The sequence below is a fragment of the Oncorhynchus gorbuscha genome, linkage group LG22 (assembly GCF_021184085.1).
Source record: "Oncorhynchus gorbuscha isolate QuinsamMale2020 ecotype Even-year linkage group LG22, OgorEven_v1.0, whole genome shotgun sequence".
Classification (NCBI taxonomy): Eukaryota; Metazoa; Chordata; class Actinopteri; order Salmoniformes; family Salmonidae; genus Oncorhynchus; species Oncorhynchus gorbuscha.
Window position 1 is genome coordinate 39098430 of NC_060194.1, and position 18240 is coordinate 39116669.

At 41.7% G+C, this 18240-nt stretch overlaps 1 protein-coding gene across 3 annotated transcripts; it reads right to left on the reverse strand.

Annotated features, from left to right (window-relative positions):
* Positions 1-1135: 1135 nt before the first annotated feature.
* Positions 1136-13493, reverse strand: chrng (cholinergic receptor, nicotinic, gamma). Of its 3 annotated transcripts, none has more exons than XM_046322205.1 (12): positions 13275-13493; positions 10921-11021; positions 10671-10715; positions 10422-10546; positions 10120-10275; positions 9333-9430; positions 8732-8932; positions 6073-6187; positions 5188-5302; positions 4397-4670; positions 2933-3066; positions 1136-2793 (listed from the first exon to the last, which is right to left on the reverse strand). In XM_046322205.1, the coding sequence occupies exons 1-12, from the start codon at positions 13345-13347 to the stop codon at positions 2569-2571; spliced, it is 1662 nt and encodes a 553-aa protein (XP_046178161.1). In that variant the 5' UTR covers positions 13348-13493; the 3' UTR covers positions 1136-2568. The 3 variants fall into 3 exon arrangements, with proteins under 3 accessions (XP_046178161.1, XP_046178159.1, XP_046178162.1); XM_046322203.1 differs by having other exon boundaries at positions 10882-11021; XM_046322206.1 differs by lacking the exon at positions 10671-10715 and having other exon boundaries at positions 10882-11021.
* Positions 13494-18240: the final 4747 nt, after the last annotated feature.

Sequence of the window (18240 nt, forward strand, 5' to 3'; positions counted from 1 at the left end):
AGTGTTCAACCTTCCCAAGTTCTCTCACGTCACCCCGCTCCTCCGCTCTCTCCACTGGCTTCCAGTTGAAGCTCGCATCCGCTACAAGACCATGGTGCTTGCCTACGGAGCTGTGAGGGGAACGGCACCTCAGTACCTCCAGGCTCTGATCAGGCCCTTCACCCAAATAAGGGCACTGTGTTCATCCACCTCTGGCCTGCTCGCCTCCCTACCACTGAGGAAGTACAGTTCCCGCTCAGCCCAGTCAAAACTGTTCGCTGCTCTGGCTCCCCAATGGTGGAACAAACTCCCTCACGACGCCAGGACAGCGGAGTCAATCACCACCTTCCGGAGACACCTGAAACCCCACCTCTTTAAGGAATACCTAGGATAGGATAAAGTAATCCTTCTCACCCCCCCCCCTTAAAAGATTTAGATGCACTATTGTAAAGTGGCTGTTCCACTGGATGTCATAAGGTGAATGCACCAATTTGTAAGTCGCTCTGGATAAGAGTGTCTGCTAAATGACTTAAATGTAAATGTAAATTATGGCGGTTTTGGAGCAGTGGCTTTTTCCTTGCTGAGCGGCCTTTCAGGTTATGTCGATATAGGACTCATTTTACTGTGGATATATATACTTTTGTACCTGTTTCCTCCAGCATCTTCACACGGTCCTTCGCTATTGTTCTGGGATTGATTTGCACTTTTCGCACCAAAGTACATTCATCTCTAGGAGACAGAACACATCTCCTTCCTGAGCAGTATGGCGGTTGCGTGGTCCCATGGTGTTTATACTTGCGTACTATTGTTTGTGCAGATTAACGTGGTACCTTTGTTTGGAAATTGCTCCCAAGGATGAACCAGACTTGAACCAGACTGTTCAACAGCCATGACAACAGCCATGACATCATTTTTGGGAATTTTCCAAGCTGTTTAAAGGCACAGTCAACTTTGTGTATGTAAACTTCTGACCCATTGGAATTGTGATACAGTGAAGTATACGTGAAATAATCTGTCTGTTACCAAGTGTTGGAAATATTACTTGTGTCATGCACAAAGTAGATGTCCTAACCAACTTGCCAAAACTATAGTTTGTTAACAAGACATTTGTGGAGTGGTTGAAAAACAAGGTTTAATGACTCCAACCTATGTGTATGTAAACTTCAGACGTCAACTGTATATGTTATACCTAAAGGGGTCCTCAAATAGCTAAATGATTCATGGTATGACCATCTTAAAACAATTCCAGCTTTTTAAATGTTGCCATTTGTCAAGCACTTAACCTCTGAGGTCCACTCCCTGGCATCTCTTGATTGAAGTTAGTGGCAGGCAAGCAAGCAGCTGTGTTTTTCAAACGGGGGAAGGGGGGACGACTCTGCCTCACACCCATATTACCAAAAGTTGCTATACCTTTACTTTTAATGAAACAAAGTTCATCTTCGAACAAAACAAAAAAAACATGTGTATGATCAACAATATGGAGAAGAGAACACTGTGTTTGCTGATTAATATCAAAATCACAACAAAATTAACTATCTTACAAAAACATGATGGATGATGGTTGCCCAGCATGGTCTCATAGACTAGACGTAACATAGTAAATGTAAATCCGGGACACTTAAATTAATATGATATGTTATGTTCGGTATGGTTACATAAGATTGAAAGTAACTTAAGTAGGATGGTTGGTCAGGGTGGATGAGTAGACGTATAATGCGAAGGTCTAGCAAACTAAAGGTTGTGTGTTTGAATCTTATCACATACAACTTTAGCATTTTGTCTAATTAGCATCTTTACAACTACTTACTACCTTTTAGCTACTGTGTAACTACGTAGCACGTTAGCTTAACTTTAATCCTAACCTTAACCCTAACCTTAACCCTTAACCCTAGCCCCTAGCCAAGCTAACGTTAGCCACCTAGCTAACATTAGCCACCTAGCTAACGTTAACATTTGCCACCTAGCCAACGTTAGCGTTAGCCACCTAGTTAATGTTAGTAACAACAAATTGTAATTCGTAACATATATGTTTTGAAATCCTTAACATATTGTACAAATTGTAATTCGTAACATATTATATAAAATGGATGGTGGACATCCACAAATTAATTCATACCTTAAGAAATGTAACATATCATACTAATTGGAGTGTACCGGATTTACATTTATTAGGTTACGTCTACCCCTGAATCCGGGTTGGGTTGCCTTAAAGAAAGTAAACATAACAGTGTGATAAAACTTTAGCATATTACTCAGTGGTAATATCTATGTTCAAAAATACCACCTTCAACCATTTCTCTGAAACACACATATCATACAAGGCAGCAGTGCGTATGGTCAAGCATATCCCTTTGTAATTAGTATGGACATCTATAATCCACTGTCAAAATCTTTGTTGTCTCACTGAATGAGCAAACTCATAAACTGCAAAACCTGTAACAGACCCACATGGTTTAGTTTCAGTCTCAGACCACCAATACATACATAATCAAAGATCTCTCAAAGCTTTCTGCAGCCACAATAACCTGTGCTAAAACCCGTTCTTTTCTAGGGCCATTTTCAGACCTCTACCTGGTTTATGGACATTTCTCAACCCAGTATATTTTCACCAGTGTCATTCCCAGTGGGATCGGTGATGTTATTCCCTAATGGAGGAAGGTATTTCCTGGGATCACCAGGGAAAGGTACGGAGGGGGGCTGGTTGAAATGCCCCATCAGGAAGATTCCGATGGTGCCCATGAAGAACGACAGCGCCATGGCGATGAAGCACACCCTGTCAATCACCCGGCCAACCAGGAACCACTCCTCATTCTCCTGTTGTGACATCAGAGGTACAGGTCAGAGGGGAGACTCACTCTAAATGTTGGGAAATCAGTTTCCTTTCAGTAATGTTCTGGCACAAAATGGTAACTGTGCATCACCCAGGTGGGTGAAACATATTTGGGAGACTCACACTCTCAAAGTTGTTTTGTTGCCTGGCACTCTTGGCAATATGTTTGCAGGATTCCACACACTGCCGTACCTCCGGTGAGGCCTGGGCCAGGCTGGTCCCTAGGTCTTGTGCCGTACTCCCCTCAAGACTGTTATCTAGGGTCAAAGATTAAAACAGAGAATTAACCTATACAAATTTATTGTAATTGTATCGCAGCTAAGATTGAAAATATGGTAACACTTTACATTAAACTGCACTTATTATTGTGTAATTACACTGTACTTACAGCAGCAAACCTATCCTTAGTTTCATGTCCAGCTGCTGGTTCAACCCTAACCCTAGCTTCATGTCCAGCTGCTGGTTCAACCCTAACCCTAGCTTCATGTCCAGCTGCTGGTTCAACCCTAACCCTAGCTTCATGTCCAGCTGCTGGTTCAACCCTAACCCTAGCTTCATGTCCAGCTGCTGGTTCAACCCTAACCCTAGCTTCATGTCCAGCTGCTGGTTCAAACCTATCCTTAGCTTCATGTCCAGCTGCTGGTTCAGCTGCTGCTGGTTCAACCCTAACCCTAGCTTCATGTCCAGCTGCTGGTTCAACCCTAACCCTAGCTTCATGTCCAGCTGCTGATTCAACCCTAACCCTAGCTTCATGTCCAGCTGCTGGTTCAACCCTAACCCTAGCTTCATGTCCAGCTGCTGGTTCAACCCTAACCCTAGCTTCATGTCCAGCTGCTGGTTCAACCCTAACCCTAGCTTCATGTCCAGCTGCTGGTTCAACCCTAACCCTAGCTTCATGTCCAGCTGCTGGTTCAACCCTAACCCTAGCTTCATGTCCAGCTGCTGGTTCAACCCTAACCCTAGCTTCATGTCCAGCTGCTGGTTCAACCCTAACCCTAGCTTCATGTCCAGCTGCTGGTTCAACCCTAACCCTAGCTTCATGTCCAGCTGCTGGTTCAACCCTAACCCTAGCTTCATGTCCAGCTGCTGGTTCCCTAACCAGCAGCTAACCCCTAGCTTCATGTCCAGCTGCTGGTTCAACCCTAACCCTAGCTTCATGTCCAGCTGCTGTTTCAAACCTAACCCTAGCTTCATGTCCAGCTGCTGGTTCAACCCTAACCCTAGCTTCATGTCCAGCAGCTGGTTCAACCCTAAACCTAGCTTCATGTCCAGCAGCTGGTTCAAACCTATCCTTAGCTACATGTCCAGCTGCTGGTTCAACCCTAACCCTAGCTTCATGTCCAGCTGCTGTTTCAAACCTAACCCTAGCTTCATGTCCAGCTGCTGGTTCAACCCTAACCCTAGCTTCATGTCCAGCAGCTGGTTCAACCCTAACCCTAGCTTCATGTCCAGCAGCTAGTTCAAACCTAACCCTTATCATAACCCTTATCCTAACCCTTATCCTTATCCTAAGTGGAGGGTAAGTACAGTGTGAAGAAAAAATCCCATCAATTCCCATTGTAATATTCTATGTGTAACCCTACTCACAGATCTTCTCCAGTGCAGATTTCATGAGGCCGTCTCTCTCTCTGAGCCTGGAGAACATGAGTTCAGACCGGGCCGTCTTCATAACGTATTCCTCTGCCTTGATGATGAGTCCTAGGGAGCTACGACGCCGGCAGGGGACCAGGAATATGTTACTCCCACTGTCGGTACTGTGACTGTGACCAATACCTGTTCCATCACTGAGGTCACAGTCCTCAGACGGTGTCCACGGTCGCATCTGCATCCTCAGCAGCCGAGGCAGGATGTTCAGCAGGACCTGAGGTCAACATTGTCAAGGGTCAAAGGTCAACACCAGAGTTGGGGTATGTAGCCTAGCGGTTAAGTAGGCCAATAACGAAAGGTCACTGGTTCGAATCCCCTAGCATAAACTTTTGATGTGACCTTGAGCAAGGCACATAAACCCAATTGCTCCTGTAAGTGGCTCTGGATAAGGGCGTCTGCTAAATTACCAAAATGTAAATATGGGGCCAATTCGAATGGAAGATACTCAATTCAGGAAGTCTATTTATATATATACATAGATTACTTGTCCTTAGTTTATTGATAAATCATTCAAATTATATTTTTTTAAATCTATTCATGATTTAGAATTTCAGTTTAATTCCTGAATTGACCCCATGACCCCATCCCTGGTCCACACTACCAGTCCAGATCAGCCAAACTTTCCCTTATGGCCTATCAAGCCTTCCGGTAATGCAGAGGACTATATACAACCACATTAGAGGCGTGGGACGCTTCTGACAAACTTGTTGGTCACAGTTTTACAGTCTTACCTTCCTGACTTTATTGTTCATGATGTGTGTATTGGGGGATCTTAGAGACAGGTTCAGCACGATGACACAGTTCATTACTATGATGGTGGTCACGGACATGACAAACATCAGGTACCTACAAAACACATGAAGCCATTAAAGCTCATGGTTACAGAAGTCAGGACTGCAGACAGGCTCTATAGATCTCTGTTACAGACCTCTATATAAGTGACCTGTTGTTATGTTGGACACCTACTGACAAAAAAATACATTATTAAATATTTTGACATTTTTTGCAAAAATAAAGATTTAAGAAAATACAGGCAGGGACCACATTACTACAAGACAAAACAGCTCACTCAATCAAATATGATGGTCTATATAAGCCAGCTTTGATATAACAAAAAAAATATTGAAAAGGTAGTGAAATGGGGTAATGTCTTAGTGTGATGTGGGAAGAATCCAATACTCTGTCTTGTATGTGGTACAAATCATATTATTGTGGGAACATCTCCTCTAAGAGCATGAATTAAGCGGTTTGAGAATGTTTGAATACTAAACAACCTGCCTCCACATAGTCTGAATTACAATACCAACACTGTAGTAGGTTAAAGCTGTGTGCTGGAAAACCTTGGTAGAGCATGGGTAAAGTACAGTAGGCATTGTGTGAATTTCCTTTCTTTTTATCGCCTTCGACCAATGGCTACTTCTCACTTAAAACATAGTTTTTTTGTTTTTAATAGAATAACATATTAGAACTAGAAGGTCGTTTTCCATTAAGAAAATTGTGTGACTTGCTTCCACTCATTATAAGTATTTTTGTGTTAGTTGAGGAAATGTAAAAATGTTACTTAAAGGAAAGCAGTAAAATATAGTCTAAGTAAATGATAAAATAAGTGGTCCTACTTTCCGATAAGAGGAACAGTCTGGGAGGTTTCTGGGACCTTGTTGGCTATGAGGATGAGGAAGACAGTCTGGGCCAGGAGAATCATGATGGACACGGTGCACTTCTGACCCCCAGCTGAACAAAACCAAAATCAGATCACAAGCACAGAGAGTCAATCAGTTGATGAAAATCTACATTTACATTGATATTTTACATTTACATTGATATTTTACATTTACATTTACATTGATATTTACATTTACATTGATATTTACATTTACATTGATATTTTACATTTACATTGATATTTTACATTCACATTTACATTGATATTTACATTGATATTTACATTGATATTTACATTGATATTTTACATTTACATTGATATTTTACATTTACATTGATATTTTACATTTACATTGATATTTACATTCACATTTACATTGATATTTTACATTTACATTGATATTTACATTCACATTTACATTGATATTTTACATTTACATTGATATTTACATTCACATTTACATTGATATTTTTACATTTACATTGATATTTTACATTCACATTTACATTGATATTTTACATTTACATTGATATTTTACATTTACATTTACATTGATATTTTACATTTACGTTGATATTTTACATTTACATTTACATTGATATTTACATTTACATTGATATTTACATTTACATTGATATTTACATTTACATTGATATTTACATTTACATTGATATTTTACATTTACATTTACATTGATATTTTACATTCACATTTACATTGATATTTTACATTCACATTTACATTAATATTTACATTCACATTTACATTGATATTTACATTTACATTGATATTTTACATTTACATTTACATTGATATTTTACATTCGCATTTACATTGATATTTACATTCACATTTGCATTGATATTTTACATTTACATTGATATTTTACATTTACATTGATATTTACATTCACATTTACATTGATATTTTACATTTACATTGATATTTACATTTTACATTTACACATTTACATTGACGTTGATTTTACATTTACATTGATATTTACATTTACATTGATATTTACATTTACATTGATATTTTACATTTACATTTACATTGATATTTTACATTCACATTGATATTTTACATTCACATTTACATTGATATTTTACATTGATATTTACATTAATATTTACACATTTACATTGATATTTTACATTTACATTTACATTTACATGATATTTTACATTTTGATACATTGATTTTACATTTACATTGATATTTACATTGATATTTACATTCACATTTACATTGATATTTTACATTTACATTGATATTTTACATTTACATTGATATTTTTACATTTACATTGATATTTTACATTCACATTTACATTGATATTTTACATTTACATTGATATTTTACATTCGCATTTACATTTATATTTACATTCACATTTGCATTGATATTTTACATTTACATTGATATTTTACATTTACATTGATATTTACATTCACATTTACATTGATATTTTACATTTACATTGATATTTACATTCACATTTACATTGCCATTTTACATTTACATTGATATTTTACATTTACATTGATATTTACATTTACATTGATAGTTTACATTTACATTGATATTTACATTTACATTGACATTTACATTTACATTGATATTTTACATTTACATTGATATTTACATTCACATTTACATTGCCATTTTACATTTACATTGACATTTTACATTTACATTGACATTTTACATTTACATTGATATTTTACATTGATATTTTACATTTACATTGATATTTACATTTACATTGATATTTTACATTTACATTGATATTTACATTTACATTGATATTTACATTTACATTGATATTTACATTTACATTGATATTTACATTTACATTTACATTGGTATTTTACATTTACATTTACATTGATATTTTACATTTACATTGATATTTACATTTACATTGATATTTTACATTTACATTGATGTTTTACATTTACATTTACATTGATATTTACATTTACATCGATATTTTACATTTACATTTACATTGATATTTTAAATTTACATTTACATTGATATTTACATTTACATCAATATTTTACATTTGCATTTACATTTATATTTTACATTTACATTGATATTTTAAATTTACATTGATATTTTACATTTACATTTACATTGATATTTTACATCTACATTTACATATATATTTTATATCTACATTTACATAGATATTTTATATCTACATTTACATTGATATCTACATTTACATTGGTATTTCAGTCATTTATGCGGAGCGACATGCAGTTCATCATACTGTATGTACTGGGTTTCACAAGCATCTATAGGTGTATCAGAAGTCTTACCGGGTAGGTTAGGTGAATGTCTTGAGTGCGGAGTGTGAGTGTGAGTGTGAGTGTGAGTGTGAGTGTGAGTGTGTGTGTGTGTGTGTGTGTGTGTGTGTGTGTGTGTGTGTGTGTGTGTGTGTGTGTGTGTGTGTGTGTGTGTGTGTGTGTGTGTGTGTGTGTGTGTGTGTGTGTGTGTGTGTGTGTGTGTGTGTGTGAACGTGGGTGTGCATACGCGTGTACATGTGTATGCGTCCGTGTGTGGGTGTGTGTGTTAGTGTGTGTCCATGCAGTCGTCACCTTTGGCAGGCAGGAAGTAGACGAGCAGGCCCAGGGATGAGATGAGGACACAGGGAACGATGATGTTGATGACGTAGAACAGAGGTTTCCTCTGGATCATCAGGAAGAACACCACTTCCTGATACTCTAACTCATCTTTAGTGTAGCGCTGGTTAATCATCTTCTTAGCAGGCCTGTGTTTGATGATCCACTCCCCATTCTCTGACAACAGACGAGAGCTAATATAGTATATAGTAATATAATAATAATAATAATAATAATATAATATATAGAGTTAATATGAATAGTGTCATGGCTCCCATGTATGCTGCTTAGAACATTATCCAATTCTGTCTAGAATGAGATAACGAGAGAACGAGAGAACAAGAGGTTTTAAATCCTCTTCAGTTCCCAGATGATGCAATAACTTTGTATTTGTTTTTAAGAAACAGAACACAAATTGAATTGAACGTTTATTGACGATTCTATTAACATTTTTTGGTCTTGTTGTAAAATGCTCTCATGTTATCCTCTGTTCCCTAATGTTCCTTGTATTTTTCATACGCTCACAAAAAAAACATAAATCAATAAAGGTGTTTGCGGCGCAGGGTTACTACAATACCTGTAAAAGCCTCGGGGTCGATCACCACCCACTCCACAGGCTGGTTGTCCTCCTCTGTGAGAACTAGTTCTATCTCGTTAGCGTTGTAGGTCTGGGAACTGAACACAGGGAGAGAGGAAACAGTCATCCATAACCGTGAAACTAAAAACAGAACACACTCCACTGACACACCAATAAGCTGCGTCTCATATTGACTAACTTGATGTTTTTTTGTATTTATGGTTTAATTGATTGGTTTCCCAGACCATTTTGCGTACACTTTGGGTTAGATTAAATCAATATTGTGGAAGATCCATGTTATAGCTCGAGTGAAATTTAAAGGCAATGTTCCTGCGTTCGCAGAGACTGCATTCACAGTAAATGCTCCATGTGTCAGCAGAATCGGAAATGTACTTTGCAGAGCTTTGCGATGCGGATTGAATCCAGCCTCTACTTAATTCTTTCAGATCTGCTGAAGGGGTACACAGTATAACGGCACAGGGAAGTTCAGGGCGAACTAGTCAGTTGCAACCAAAATGTCTAGTCTGCATTTAACCAAAACCCACTGAATCAAAGAAGTGCTGGGGCTGCCTTAATCAACGTCATCAGCACCCGGGAAGCAGTTGTTGTCAGGGGGTTAACTGCCTTGCTCAAGGGCAGAATGGCATTTTCTGTCTTGGGGATTCGAACCAGCAACCTTTTCAGGTAACTGGCCCAACGCTCTTAACCGCTAGGCTACCTGCAGCTGGTGGTTATATTCAGTTGAGATTAGTCATTAGTGGGGTGTGTGTGACTGTGACACCCATACCGGAACACCATGGTGCAGTTCTGCCAGTCGAAGGGGAAGTAGTTGACAGTGATGGAGCAGGCGCTGCGATAGATGGCAGGAGGCAGCCAGTACACACAGCCACCAGGAGACACCAGGGCATTACAGTACATGGCTATCTCAAACTTTCCGTCTACACTTTGGAGAGAGAGAGAGAGAAAGGAGGGAGGTTATGTATGGGATCACATGTTTTGTCCAAACAAGGATGCCTTTATCATGAATCTGCAGTGTTCCCTTGGCCAGCACGTTAAGTGATGATTTTACGTCGTGCTTTCTAGACTCACTTGTTCTCCAGGATGATGTCAGGCAGCCAGATGCTCTTGGATGGGATCCTCATCTGGGAGGTGAGGTTTCCGTACAGGACAGACCTGGGAGATTGGTCCCACCTCAGCCTGTAGTCACACCATTTCTGACAATGGAAAAAGTAGATAACAAATAGAATATGAAAGGAAACGAAGACAAAGAGTTGAGTGACACGGTGTGGTACTAAGCCACTGTGTGAGTGTTTAGCCTGAGTCAACAAGGGATTTTACCATTTCAATCCAGACGCTGGTTGTAAGGGCTTCTTCCTTTTCATTCTAGGGATGGAAAGCAAGATGATCACACACACACACACACACACACACACACACACACACACACACACACACACACACACACACACACACACACACACACACACACACACACACACACACACACACACACACACACACACACACACACACACACACACACACTGACCAGGGAAATAAGGTTGGTGAGGGTCATCTTGACGGTGACCTGTGTGATGTCACCACTCTTCTCCATGGGCCGGACGTTCTTGTTGTAGCCTCTCATCAGGTCCTTGAACAGCTCCCCCTCCAGGTTCACCCCTGCTACTGCTGAGATACCATCAGAGACAAAATGATTGAGTGAGATAGAGAGAGACACATTGTGAGATACAATGAGAGACACCAAGTGGGTTACAGTGAGAGAGACAAATAGTGAGATAGAGAGAGATAAGGTGAGATAGATGGAGATAGAAGGAGATAGAGGGAGATAGAGTGAGTTATTAATACTTCAATAGGGGAACACACAAGGTTGAATGTCAGCTAAAACAACATGATATATACAAAAAAATGTGGACACCCCTTCAAATGAGTGGATTCAGCTTTTTCAGCCACACCCGTGGATGACAGGTGTATAAAATGAAGCACACAGCCATGCAATCTCCATAGACAAACATTGGCAGTAGAATGGCCTTACTGAAGAGCTCAGTGGATTTCAATGTGGCACCGTCATAGGATGACACCTTTCCAACAAGTCAGTTTGTCAAATTTCTGCTCTGTTAGAGCTTCCCCGGTCAACTGTAAGTGTTGTTATTGTGAAGTGGACGTGTCTAGGAGCACCAACGGCTCATCCCCAAAGTGGTAGGCCCCTCAAGCTCACAGTACAGGACAGCCGAGTGCGTGGCATGTAAAAATCACCTGTCCTCGGTTGCAAGACTCACTACCGAGTTCCAAACTGCCTCTGGAAGCAACATCAGCACAATAATTGTTAGTCAGGAGCTTCAGTAAATGGGTTTCCATGGCAGAGCAATGCCAAGCGTCGGCTGGTGTAAAGCTCAACGCCATTGGACTCTGGAGAAGTGGAAACGTGTTCTCTGGAGTGATGAATCCCACTTCACCATCTGGCAGCAAATTTCCTGCAGCAAATTATTCTTTCAATGTGATATACAAACAGCTAAATATGTATTTTATTCCAGCTTCAAAGACATAGAAAACAAACATTGTCAAGATCTGCCAGGATATGCATATAATTGGTACCATTGGAAAGAAAACACTTTGAAGTTTGTAGAAATGTTAAAATAATGTAGGAGAATATAACACAATAGATATGGTAGGAGAATATAACACAATAGATATGGTAGGAGAATATAACACAATAGATATGGTAGGAGAATATAACACAATAGATATGGTAGGAGAATATAACACAATAGATATGGTAGGAGAATATAACACAATAGATATGGTAGGAGAAAATCCAAAGAAAACCAATCAGAATTTTTATTTTTTGAGAGACCGTGCTCTTAAAATGGAAAGTATAGGGGCATACTGAATTCTAGCTCCCAGGATGCAATTCCTATGGTTTCCACAGGGGTTCAGCAGTCTATGTTCAAGGTTTCTGGTTTGTAAAAAAAAACGAATAAGAAATATCAGTTTTAGTACAGGGACACAGTCTTGGAAATTTGTATTTGGGCACGCTATGAAGACAAGACGCACCTGCTAAAATCCTATTGTACATACTTCTTTCCGTAGGAAATATTATAGTTTAATTACATTTTAGAGTATCTGATGAGAAAATAGAAACGTATTTTGACTTGTTGAAACAAAGTTTAGGGGTAGATTTTTGGATGTTGAACGATTGGATTACTCAAATCGATGGCGCCAACTAAACATACTTTTTATTATCTAACAAAACAACAACTACATGTTATAGCTGGAACCCTTTGGATGACAAATCAGAGGAAGATATTCCAAAAGTACGTGAATATTTTATCTCTATTTGTGAATTTATGAAACCTGTGCCGGTGGAAAAATATTTTGATGTGGGGTGGCATCCTCAAACAATCACATGGCTTGCTTTCGCTGTAATATATACGGTAAATCGGACTGTACTGTTATATTAACAATAGTTTAAGCTTTCAACCGATATAAGACACTTGTATGTACCTAAATGTTTAATATCCATAATTTTTCTGATAATTTATTTGAATTGCGCGTCCAGTTTCACCCGGAAGTTGTCCCGCTAGCGGGAGGCCTCGGCTTAAGAAGTTTTTAATAAAAGACAGCTTTTTAATAAAAGACAGGGACTTTTTTTTTTGATCATACAAAAATAGCTAAACTATTTTTAATAGTTTATTCTGTTCTCTAGTGACACTTTTAAATCATGCAAAACATTTGTGCCATTTTGAAGTGTATGTATAAAGCTTTAAACTCATTGTCATAATGCTTCTGCCAACCGCTCAGAAAGCCTGTATAAGCTACACATCCCATACCCTGACATTCCACCAAATACCAATAAAATACCAATTGAAATACCTCTAGAAACTAGCCATGCTTATACAGTAAAGTGGAAGCTAACATTCTTACCAGTAGTGAAGATGAAGAGAAATATCCATAGACCGAGTGGTAAAAAGCGTTGAGATCCTGCGTTGAGATCCATCTCTGGGACTGAGATTATTGTTTCACACCGACACTACTCTTTAGGTTTGGCTGCCACCTGGACATGTGTGTGTGTGTGTGTGTGTGTGTGTGTGTGTGTGTGTGTGTGTGTGTGTGTGTGTGTGTGTGTGTGTGTGTGTGTGTGTGTGTGTGTGTGTGTGTGTGTGTGTGTGTGTGTGTGTGTGTGTGTGTGTGTGTGTGTGGGTGGTCAGGGTTGTGTCAATTTCAGGGGAGGGTTTACTGTCTTATGGCCCTAAAAGTATTTCTGGAGCGCTACACTCCTGCTGTCCAACCCAGGACTGCATTGTCAGCTGTCACAACGCACGCACGCGCACACACACACACACACACACACACACACACACACACACACACACACACACACACACACACACACACACACACACACACACACACACACACACACACACACACACACTGGAATGTGTAGTGACCCTTTTACGTGCTCCTTACCCATTATTTAATTTTGTGTTTTTTTACACTGATCGTAACTTTTTTTGTACATAATGTTATCGCCATCGTTTCCTATGACCGAAAAGAACAGCAATCACTAACGTCGATTTGTATGAAGATTTCCACTTCAAAGATTCGGAGGCACAGGATGTACTGCTCACCCCGGACCAGGCCCTCATCCCCGAAACCCGGAAGAGAAAGATACGGCGATATAGAGGTCAACGTGGGGGCACCCTGATGAAACTACGATATAGAGGTCAACGTGGGGGCACCCTGATGAAACTACGATATAGAGGTCAACGTGGGGGCACCCTGATGAAACTACGATATAGAGGTCAACGTGGGAGCACCCTGATGAAACTACGATATAGAGGTCAACGTGGGGGCACCCTGATGAAACTACGATATAGAGGTCGACGTGGGGGCACCCCGATGAAACTACGATATAGAGGTCAACGTGGGGGCACCCTGATGAAACTACGATATAGAGGTCAACGTGGGGGCACCCCGATGAAACTACAATATATAAGACAACGTGGGGGCACCCTGATGAAACTACGATATAGAGGTCAACGTGGGGGCACCCTGATGAAACTACGATATAGAGGTCGACGTGGGGGCACCCCGATGAAACTATGATATAGAGGTCAACGTGGGGGCACCCTGATGAAACTACGATATAGAGGTCACCGTGGGGGCACCCTGATGAAACTACAATATAGAGGTCAACGTGGGGGCACCCCGATGAAACTACAATATATAAGACAACGTGGGGGCACCCTGATGAAACTACGATATAGAGGTCAACGTGGGGGCACCCTGATGAAACTACGATATAGAGATCAACGTGGGGGCACCCTGATGAAACTACAATATAGAGGTCAACGTGGGGGCACCCTGATGAAACTACGATATAGAGGTCAACGTGAGGGCACCCTGATGAAACTACGATATAGAGGTCGACGTGGGGGCACCCCGATGAAACTACGATATAGAGGTCAACGTGGGGGCACCCTGATGAAACTACGATATAGAGGTCAACGTGGGGGCACCCTGATGAAACTACGATATAGAGGTCAACGTGGGGGCACCCTGATGAAACTACGATATAGAGGTCAACGTGGGAGGATGAAACTAATATAGAGGTCAACGTGGGGGCACCCTGATGAAACTACGATATAGAGGTCGACGTGGGGGCACCCCGATGAAACTACGATATAGAGGTCAACGTGGGGGCACCCTGATGAAACTACGATATAGAGGTCAACGTGGGGGCACCCTGATGAAACTACAATATAGAGGTCAATGTGGGGGCACCCTGATGAAACTACGATATAGAGGTCGACGTGGGGGCACCCCGATGAAACTATGATATAGAGGTCAACGTGGGGGCACCCTGATGAAACTACGATATAGAGGTCACCGTGGGGGCACCCTGATGAAACTACAATATAGAGGTCAACGTGGAGGCACCCTGATGAATCTACAATATAGAGGTCAACGTGAGGGCACCCTGATGAAACTACTATATAGAGGTCAACGTGGGGGCACCCTGAAGAAACTACGATATAGAGGTCAACGTGGGGGCACCCTGATGAAACTACAATATAGAGGTCAACGTGGGGGCACCCTGATGAAACTACGATATAGAGGTCAACGTGGGGGCACCCTGATGAAACTACGATATAGAGGTCAACGTGGGGGCACCCTGATGAAACTACGATGTAGAGGTCAACGTGGGGGCACCCTGATGAAACTACTATATAGAGGTCAACGTGGGGGCACCCTGAAGAAACTACGATATAGAGGTCAACGTGGGGGCACCCTGATGAAACTACAATATAGAGGTCAACGTGGGGGCACCCTGATGAAACTACGATATAGAGGTCAACATGGGGGCACCCTGATGAAACTACAATATAGAGGTCAACGTGGGGGCACCCTGATGAAACTACGATATAGAGGTCAACGTGGGGGCACCCTGATGAAACTACAATATAGAGGTCAACGTGGGGGCACCCTGATGAAACTACAATATAGAGGTCAACGTGGGGGCACCCTGATGAAACTACTACTACTCGATCCCTCCGATGTCAACAACTACAGACCAGTATCCCTTCTTTCTTTTCTCTCCAAAACTCTTGAACGTGCCGTCCTTGGTCAGCTCTCCCGCTATCTCTCTCAGAATGACCTTCTTGATCCAAATCAGTCAGGTTTCAAGACTAGTCATTCAACTGAGACTGCTCTTCTCTGTATCACGGAGGCGCTCCGCACCGCTAAAGCTAACTCTCTCTCCTCTGCTCTCATCCTTCTAGACCTATCGGCTGCCTTCGATACTGTGAACCATCAGATCCTCCTCTCCACCCTCTCCGAGTTGGGCATCTCCGGCGCGGCCCACGCTTGGATTGCGTCCTACCTGACAGGTCGCTCCTACCAGGTGGCGTGGCGAGAATCTGTCTCCTCACCACGCACTCTCACCACTGGTGTCCCCCAGGGCTCTGTTCTAGGCCCTCTCCTATTCTCGCTATACACCAAGTCACTTGGCTCTGTCATAACCTCACATGGTCTCTCCTATCATTGCTATGCAGACGACACACAATTAATCTTCTCCTTTCCCCCTTCTGATGACCAGGTGGCGAATCGCATCTCTGCATGTCTGGCAGACATATCAGTGTGGATGACGGATCACCACCTCAAGCTGAACTTCGGCAAGACGGAGCTGCTCTTCCTCCCGGGGAAGGACTGCCCGTTCCATGATCTCGCCATCACGGTTGACAACTCCATTGTGTCCTCCTCCCAGAGCGCTAAGAACCTTGGCGTGATCCTGGACAACAAACTGTCGTTCTCAACTAACATCAAGGCGGTGGCCCGTTCCTGTAGGTTCATGCTCTACAACATCCGCAGAGTACGACCCTGCCTCACACAGGAAGCGGCGCAGGTCCTAATCCAGGCACTTGTCATCTCCCGTCTGGATTACTGCAACTCGCTGTTGGCTGGGCTCCCTGCCTGTGCCATTAAACCCCTACAACTCATCCAGAACGCCGCAGCCCGTCTAGTGTTCAACCTTCCCAAGTTCTCTCACGTCACCCCGCTCCTCCGCTCTCTCCACTGGCTTCCAGTTGAAGCTCGCATCCGCTACAAGACCATGGTGCTTGCCTACGGAGCTGTGAGGGGAACGGCACCTCAGTACCTCCAGGCTCTGATCAGGCCCTACACCCAAATAAGGGCACTGCGTTCATCCACCTCTGGCCTGCTCGCCTCCCTACCACTGAGGAAGTACAGTTCCCGCTCTGCTCAGTCAAAACTGTTCGCTGCTCTGGCTCCCCAATGGTGGAACAAACTCCCTCACGACGCCAGGACAGCGGAGTCAATCACCACCTTCCGGAGACACCTGAAACCCCACCTCTTTAAGGAATACCTAGGATAGGATAAAGTAATCCTTCTCACCCCCCCCCCCCTTAAAATATTTAGATGCACTATTGTAAAGTGGTTGTTCCACTGGATGTCATAAGGTGAATGCACCAATTTGTAAGTCGCTCTGGATAAGAGCGTCTGCTAAATGACTTAAATGTAAATGTAAATGTACTATATAGAGGTCAACGTGGGGGCACCCTGATGAAACTACAATATAGAGGTCAACGTGGGGGCACCCCACGTAAATAAACCGTCTCTACCCTCTGTTCTACTGGTGAATCGACAATCACTGGAGAACTAACTGGATGATCTCTGTTCGAGACTATCCTGTCAACGGGACCTGAAAACTGTAATATTCTATGCTTCTCGGAAACTTGGCTGAACAAGGACATGGATAATATACAACTAGTTGTTTTTTCTATGCATCGGCAGGATAGAACGACAGTGTCAGGTACGCTCAATGGGGTAGTGTGTGTCTCCTTGGTAACAACAGCTGATGTGTGATCTTTAATATTAAGGAGGTCTCGAGGTTCTGCTCACCTGAGTTAGTATGTTAAGCTGTAGAATATAATATTTACCCTGTGAGTTTTCATGGATATTTTTCATAGCTGCCTGTTTACCAGACCAATTGTAAATCCATTAAATGTATTTGTAAAACCCTTTTTAAGGTGCTTATACAGAAACCGAGCCTAAAACCCCAGAGAGCAAGCAATGCAGATGTAGAAGCACGGTGGCTAGGAAAAACTGATAGCAACTAGCCATCATGAGGCGACAGCAGCTAGCCGTCATGAGGCAACAGCAGCTAGCCGTCATGAGTCGACAACAACTAGCCGTCATAAGGCGACAGCAACTAGCCGTCATGAGGCGACAGCAGCTAGCCGTCATAAGGCGACAGCAACTAGCCATCATGAGGCGACAGCAGCTAGCTGTCATGAGCCGACAGCAACTACTGTAGCCGTCATGAGATTACAGCAACTAGCAGTCATGAGTCGCCAGCAGCTAACCA

Bases quoted from the DNA above. Each gene is read 5' to 3' on its own strand.
- chrng (XM_046322203.1), bottom strand. From the start codon at position 13,347: ATGGATCTCAACGCAGGATCTCAACGCTTTTTACCACTCGGTCTATGG. The intron at 6,188-8,731 runs GTGACGACTGCA...GGTTTTGTTCAG, and splicing joins CTACTTCCTGCCTGCCAAAG to CTGGGGGTCAGAAGTGCACC. The intron at 4,671-5,187 runs GTAAGACTGTAA...TGTTGACCTCAG, and splicing joins TGAACAATAAAGTCAGGAAG to GTCCTGCTGAACATCCTGCC.